This window comes from Dacryopinax primogenitus, assembly GCF_000292625.1.
Source record: "Dacryopinax primogenitus strain DJM-731 SS1 chromosome Unknown DACRYscaffold_22, whole genome shotgun sequence".
NCBI lineage: Eukaryota > Fungi > Basidiomycota > Dacrymycetes > Dacrymycetales > Dacrymycetaceae > Dacryopinax > Dacryopinax primogenitus.
Window position 1 is genome coordinate 132456 of NW_024467219.1, and position 7195 is coordinate 139650.

Sequence of the window (7195 nt, forward strand, 5' to 3'; positions counted from 1 at the left end):
ATCAATTCTAGATACATCACCTGAGAACTCTCCACCTCAATCAGCAATGTTATGAGCCAGATGGGAGCTGATGAGCTCAACCCAATCATAGCCATTTATGGTAACCCTACCGTCAAAGAACTGCTTGCAATATGTGGCCACCTACTCAATATGGCCCTCAATCAACTATTTTCCATTCCCCACCATGCCATGAAGGAGGAGTACTGGTCATTGAAGACCCAATGGTGCTGTCAGGGCACCAGCTCATTGCTTGGTCAAGAGACATGACTAAGCCTTTATGACATGGAAGTAGCTGGTATACCTTGGCATGTGCTGGAACCTGCTGGAAGGATTGGATGGTCAGGTGACCTGCTGTGCATGGCTGTGCATGACCTCATATGACCTCATCCTTGGTCATATGACCTGATCACCTGACTAGGCTAAGTAAGCAAGATGTTCTAGCAGGTTCCACCACAGAGGTATAAATATAAGGCCTACTCTGCCTGGGGACTGTCTCTTTAGACTTGGTCTCTTAGGATCATCCACAGGTACCTATACTGTAGATAGGTCTTAGTCATCAGGTCTACTCCACTTCCTTGTTGCCTGCTTAGACTCTTGGCACTCTTAGGTGAGCAGACTTAGTCAGCCTGTGTTGCCCTAACAGGTGCACTGTGTGCAAATGGGAGCTCTTCTGGGTGCCAATACAATACAATTAAGCCCAACAACTCTGGCTCCTCATGCAATGCAAGGGCTGGGACCTCAGCATTGGGCAACTACATGGACTGTGTCATTCAGCAGCCAGTGCCGATTATGCCCTTCAACTGTCTATGGACACACAACTTTGATGGAGTGTTGGATGAGTCAGTGGCTGGCACCATCTGCAAAGACATGCTCCCCAATGGAGTCCCCCTGTTCCAACATGTGCCAGGAGGATCGTCATGCAGCAAGGACTGTTGCGTAATGGATGAATGGGTGGCAGAGAGGCCCAGCTACCTTGGGCAGGGTCAAACCAGTGTCTGGTGGCCCCAGGGCTTTTACTTTTCATGGGTTTAACATTCTGAAGAGCTAAGCTGTGTTCCTCAAATGCATAGTAGTCTGTGCCTGGTGTTGCACCCACTGAATCCAATCGGATTCCCTGACAGTTAATCTACAAACTGTACATGGATGTCTAAAATGAGCTGGAGGGATGCAAGTAAGGATTTGCTCCATGACTACAGAGCTCAGCCACTGTCTTCTCATTGCATGCCTTGATGAGTTCATTGAGGAAGAACTCAAACTGGATGGCAGACATCTCTCAGAGTTGCCCCTGATACTTCCTCAACCACGTGTTTGACTGCTTGCATATCGAGGAGTTGAAGACCCACCATTTGGTGATGGGGTCATACAATTTGGGGTAGGTGGATGCATTGCAGTGGGTGCCACAAAAGGTGTCGCCATGGGAGTGGTGGTTCTTGAAATGAAAGATGTCCACAAGCAAGGCAGTCTGGGCAAAATGAGGAGCAACCACCCTGTTGGCTATATGCCAGAGGAGGCTGCAGTTGTTGTCAAAGAACAGCACCAAAGGCATGGAAGCCATGGTGGGGAAGACCTTGAGAAGAAAATCCTACAGACAGAGTTGAGGGAAGATCTGACCCTGATGGATGAGTAACTTACCATGACCCAAGTGAGTGCTTCTGACCCATAGAAAGTAGAGTGGCCAATGATAACTCCACAGGGATGGACAAGGAGTTGCTCATTGTGCATGCAATGCCTTCCAAACTGTGCTCAGACCTTGGATTGCATCTGTGATGTGAGCTGGGACAGTTGTTTACCCTTTACTTGATGGCGGTGCTTGTGGGAGGGTTGGGAGTCTTTGTGATCTGGTGGAGGATTGTTGGGTCCAGTGGATGGTGGGGGTTCATGCTCAGCCTGCTGTTGTAGGAGCTCAAGTTCCTCTAGCTCACCCTCCTCCTGGTCAAGGAGTTCCTGGTTGCACCCTGGGTCCTCCGGAGGGATGATCTGACTGTTCAACAGCTTTGGTTCCCCTCGCAGGTAGGCCAACTGCTGCCATTGGGTGAGCAAGCCACAGGACTTGCCTGCAGAGCAGTAATCCTCTTCCTTGGCTTGGTGCAGAGGGTCAGAACAAGTCTGACAGCCTTCTTGAGTGGGAGCTGTGCAACTGTATATGGTGCAGATAGTGGCCTGGTCAGCGTGGGCGAGGCAGAAGCATGCTTTGGTGTTTGGGAGTGGGAGGGTGCAGTTGTGCATGCTGCATGATGGGCAACCAATCGAGACACTCTCAGTCACGGCACAGGTCATTACATCTGGGGTCATGGTAAGTGAAGGATTATGAATGAAGAGAAAGTCACTTATGGAGCTGGCCATTGCGAGTAGTGGTTCTTGTGCATTCATTGCATGTGTGTGCCCACTGAGGTTGTCCATTATTGGCCATGTACATGTTGTGTTCCTGCATGGCATGAAAGAGGTGGTTGGACTGATGCTTTGCATGATGGGAAGGCAGAGATGGGTGCCGCGCTCACTGTGGTGCAGGAGGAGGGCATACAAGTCAAGGAGGTTAGAAACCCATTGTGGGTCACTGAGCCTGGGCTGGTACATGCCTGATACTGGCAGGCTGAGTTTGGCAAGGGACTGATTGTAGATATTGGCGATGGCAGATGTGGAACAGCTGGGAGTATGAGATCAGGGGGAGAGGAGGACAAAGGGAAGGCACTCACTGGCCATGGATGGTCAGGGAGGGGAAGAGAAGGCACACCCAGTAGAGGGTATGTAGCTCACTCTGGATGACTGTGGGTAACCCGAGGTAATAGAGCTCATCCTTGGCATGGTAGAAATTCAAGTGATAGACCATTGTGCATTGCTGACACCACAAGGAAACAACAATGATGGAGGCCATGCCTTCATCCAACATATAGAGGGTGGCAAAGTAGGACAATTGAAGGGTGAGCTGTGCACAGTAACCCTTGTTGGCATACTCTGGGCACTGGTCCCAGAGACAGACACAAGTGGGGGGATAGAATGTCTCAAGCCCTGAGAGGATGAATAAGGTGAGAAGAATGTTGGTTGGAGAGTTTAACTCACCTAAGTTGAAAGCCTGGCCATGGTGTGAGAATGCATTCAATGGGTTGGCGGACAGGCAAGTGATGCTGGTGGGATCCCATTGCGGTGTCCATGCAACTGCCTGGAATGCCTTCCACATAGCAGCAACCTGATGGACAGGGGCCTGGATGGATGCTGAGAGGAATGCTGTAACTGTGTTTGGTAGCACCTCAGGGGGGGTGGGGATGGGGCCAACATGAGTGATCTGTTGCCAGTTGATGCAGGTCTGTAGATGGCGAGCAAGTGCAATGAAGAGGAGGGCTTGCTTGACCATTATGCCAACCAGGTTGGCACAGAGGGCCCATAGGATAGTGAGGAAATCAAGGAAGAGCATGTGCTGCTTGAGATCAGTGCCTGTGTAATGGTAGTGAGAGACTGTGTACAGTCACACGCAATCAATATTTTGACAATGGACCTGTGTTAACAGGAGTAAACAGAGTCAACTTGAAACTAGTACTGGAGTCAAATTCTGAGCACAGCCACTTGCCTGCAGACACCCTGCCCGGAATCCTGAGCGTACTGAAGTGTGAGCCAGTCACGGGTCCGAACACCATGGAACATCACAAAATCCTCCATGGGGCCTTTCTCTGCGTGCTGTCAGCACATTGATACTCTCGACCTACATTCATATCGCATTTCCGTACGCCGTTCTTGGTATCCCTATTATCCGTGCTTGCTGTCTGACAGCCTTTTAGCTCGTGCATTTTGCCCGTCCTAATGGAGGCAGCCCGATCCGAAGGCATCCTGGAGAACAACGGCCATCCAGAAGGCCTGCTGGCACCACCAGGAATCGAACACATAGTCAAAGATCCCAAACAGCCTATGACCGTGTATCTCTTTATCAGGCGAGAAGGGGAACTAGATCCAGAAGATCGGCACTGGACTGTGCTGTGGGTCCTTCCCCGGAGCGATGCAAAACCAGGACAGGTGGTCGTACGGATCCTCGAGATTGTTCGAGAGATCAATCATCCCCACCTCACGAATTGGGGTCCGCTAGCCAGAATAAGGAGGGCAGAGTCTATGGAGAAAGCATTGATCGCGATTGGAGAGCTGTCCTTTGCCGAACGGCAGGCACTAGAGAAGATCGCCAAGAATACTCCTGTGTATCGCCCGAACGGCGTCTACAACTGTCAGCATTGGGTCATCGATGTCCTTTCCCAAGCGATCCACGACATTCCTTCATTTGGTCGAACGTCCATCGAGGAAATTCTGAGGGTGAACGGGAGACCTGGTCTGTTGTGGTAGTCATAACAATCGGAGACCCTGCCCATGTACTTTTAATGCACGAGATCACGAGGGGATGCCAAGGCAATACGAAGTGACTTCCAGATGGAAGGAAGTGAATAACGTGTTTTGCTGTGGGTGGTACGTGAATGAATTTAATAGAAAGCCTCAAAAGGGTCGCCAAGGGCAGCCTCGACGGTAAAAAGGGCATAAGTCGGTGGACTCCATTCTACGGACCCACGTCCCTCTTCATATGCGTTCATGAATTGATCGCACCACCCTCTAGGTGCCTTCAAGGTTACAAACTCGGTGCTTATGCGATATCTTAGCTGCGCGCCCTTGTGGAAATATCCTAAATGTGCCCCAGTCCAAGAACCATGTATAAATGCACCACTTTCCCGTCTCATCTTGTTTGATGGTGATGCTATCGAGACCAATATTGCCGTTGGTATAAACAAGTCGCTGCTCTCGCTGCCGCATTGTGTGGTACTCGTCCTGGCTGTGATCAATGTACTTCTGTGCTGCCCATCGTAACTGACGATTGCTGTGGCAGAGAAGATACTCATCACGTTGTTCGATATTGGAGGCATTGATGTTGGAGGAGGGTATAAATTTGATGGTAGCAAGCGGACAACGGCCAGGAGCCCATCTTATCACCAACCGGCAAAGATTGGAGGTGACGGATGAGCAATCCGAGCTGATATGCAATAGCACGTATTTCTTCCCGTTCCAGTGGAAATGCTTCGCTCTACAAAGCATTATACAGCGTCGGGTCCTTGATCTCGTCCATGAGAATGCAGGTAACATACCCGACGCTATAGACTTGACGGACTCGAGAAATCCGTAGACGTGACATGTCTCGGAGAAATTCCATCGCCGCTGCTTCTCGTTTCATCACACCTGCACCGTATTAACGAATTAGCCTGCCCTGACGAGGCCAGCAGTGGTCTAGCGGGTGTGGAGTGAAACCAAAATATCTTGCATATCTTAGGTGGTAGGAGGTCCCCCTTTGAAGAATTGCTCGCAAACAAGTTGTTCCCCTATATGGGAGGTGGGTGAGGGCCATCCAGGAGGTTATGGTCGCGCGCCCATGTATCAACCGTCTTTACCCCACGATTGGACATGTTCAGGATGCCGTAATTGTCTCCCTCTTCCCTCGAACGACGTTGAAGCTGAAGGGGTTCGTCGCTCGGGGGGTGATGCATTAGACTGCCCACGGACAAGGCTCTCCGAAGGAATGACCGAAGCACAGGTGCAGGAAACGAGATATTGTTCATGGATGATATCGAACTCGATATGAAGCTAGGTCTCCTGGAGATTTCGCGCAGAATCCTATCAGAAACGATAAGCGTGGGGATGGGATGGACAGGGTTGGGCCGTCTAGTAACTTTGAGCGATCTGCGTTCAGTGGGTTCAAAGTTAAGGTCAAGGCAAGTTACAAAAGAGCCAAATGTGTGCAGAGAGTGGACGGAATATCATTGATTGGAATGCCAGCTGAGACCATGATCATTCCACCCTTCCTCCGCAGACTCGTGGACGGAATATCATAGGAATGCCCAGCTGCGAGCACGATCGTTCCAGACCCTTCCTTCGCAGAGCTAGCTCCATGACTCAATTCGCAGATCCCGTGACCTGGTCGCGTCGCGTATGCATTACGTATGGTACGTGTTGCCTTTGCACATGACCATATCTGGTTTGACAGCGTTACTGCATCGACACACCCTATTCAGGCAACGACTGCATTTTCCATTCTCCGCGATAGGTAGGATATCTATGCATATTCAATGGCAAGAAATAAGTGGCTGAGCATGCATGTGACGACGCAGTCACTGGGCCTAAATTCCTCCACTGCCCTTTCCCAGTCTGATGTCAGCACACTGACACTCACGCCCCACATTCATATCGTGCGTGGTTCCTGGTGCCTCTATCATCTGTGGTTGCTGTCTGACAGCCTTTTAGCTCGTTCATTTTACCCGGCCTAATGGAGGCAGCCCGATCCGGAGGCATCCTGGAGAACTACGGTCATCCAGAAGACTTACCGGCACCACCAGGAATCGAACACCTAGTCAAAGATCCCAGCGAGCGTATCACTGTGTATCTGTTTGTTAGGCAAGAATCGGAACTAGAACCAGAAGCTCGGCACTGGGCCGTGCTGTGGATTCTTCCCTGGAGCTATGCAGAACCAGGACAGGTGGTCGTACGGATCCTCGAGATTGTTCGAGAGGTCCTTCGTCCGCACCTCACGAATTGGGGTCCGTTGACCAGAATAAGAAGGGCGGATTCTATGGAGAAAGCATTGATCGCGATCGGAGAGCTGTCCTTTGCCGAACGCCAGGCACTAGAGAAGATCGCCAAGAATACTCCTGTGTATCGCCCGAACGGCGTCTACAACTGTCAGCATTGGGTCATCGATGTCCTGTCCCAAGCGATCCACGACGGTCTGCCATTTGACCGAACGCCCATCGAGGAAATTCTGAGGGTGAACGGCAGACCTGATCTGTTGTGGTAGTCAGAACAACAGTGGAGACCATGCCCATGTATGTTTGATGCACAGGGACTGCCAAGGCAACACCCAGCGACTTCCAAATTGAAGGAAATGAAATAACATGTTCTACTTTGTGTGCGACCTGCAGTGGGTACGTAAATGAATACACTAGCCAGCCTCGAAAGGGTCGCCAAGGGCAGCCTCGACGGTGAAAAGGGCATAAGTTGGGGGACTCCATTCTACAGAACCACGTCCCTCTTCATATGCGTCCATAAATTGATCGCACCACCCTCCAGGTGCCTTCAAGGTTACAAACTCGCTGCCTATGCGGTGTCTTAGCTGCGCGCCCTCGTACCATTGTGGAAATATCCCAAATGTGCCCCAGTCCAAGAACCATGTAATGCGCCATTT

The 7195-nt window shown here is 50.8% G+C and overlaps 3 protein-coding genes across 3 annotated transcripts; 2 read left to right on the top strand and 1 right to left on the bottom strand.

Annotated features, from left to right (window-relative positions):
• Positions 1-1273: 1273 nt before the first annotated feature.
• Positions 1274-2277, bottom strand: DACRYDRAFT_58832 (uncharacterized protein; the record flags this gene model as incomplete). Its single annotated transcript, XM_040775520.1, has 3 exons — positions 1274-1582; positions 1633-1742; positions 1983-2277. The coding sequence occupies 3 exons, from the start codon at positions 2275-2277 to the stop codon at positions 1274-1276; spliced, it is 714 nt and encodes a 237-aa protein (XP_040624424.1).
• A 1515-nt stretch (positions 2278-3792) lies between these two features.
• DACRYDRAFT_119219 (uncharacterized protein) lies at positions 3793-4424 on the top strand (the record flags this gene model as incomplete). Its single annotated transcript, XM_040770744.1, has 1 exon — positions 3793-4424. One exon carries the CDS (start codon positions 3793-3795, stop codon positions 4318-4320), a length of 528 nt encoding a protein of 175 aa, XP_040624425.1. The 3' UTR covers positions 4321-4424.
• A 1856-nt stretch (positions 4425-6280) lies between these two features.
• Positions 6281-6808, top strand: DACRYDRAFT_111577 (uncharacterized protein; the record flags this gene model as incomplete). The annotated part of the gene is made up of 1 exon (XM_040769262.1): positions 6281-6808. The coding sequence occupies one exon, from the start codon at positions 6281-6283 to the stop codon at positions 6806-6808; it is 528 nt and encodes a 175-aa protein (XP_040624426.1).
• Between the last annotated feature and the right edge of the window lie 387 nt (positions 6809-7195).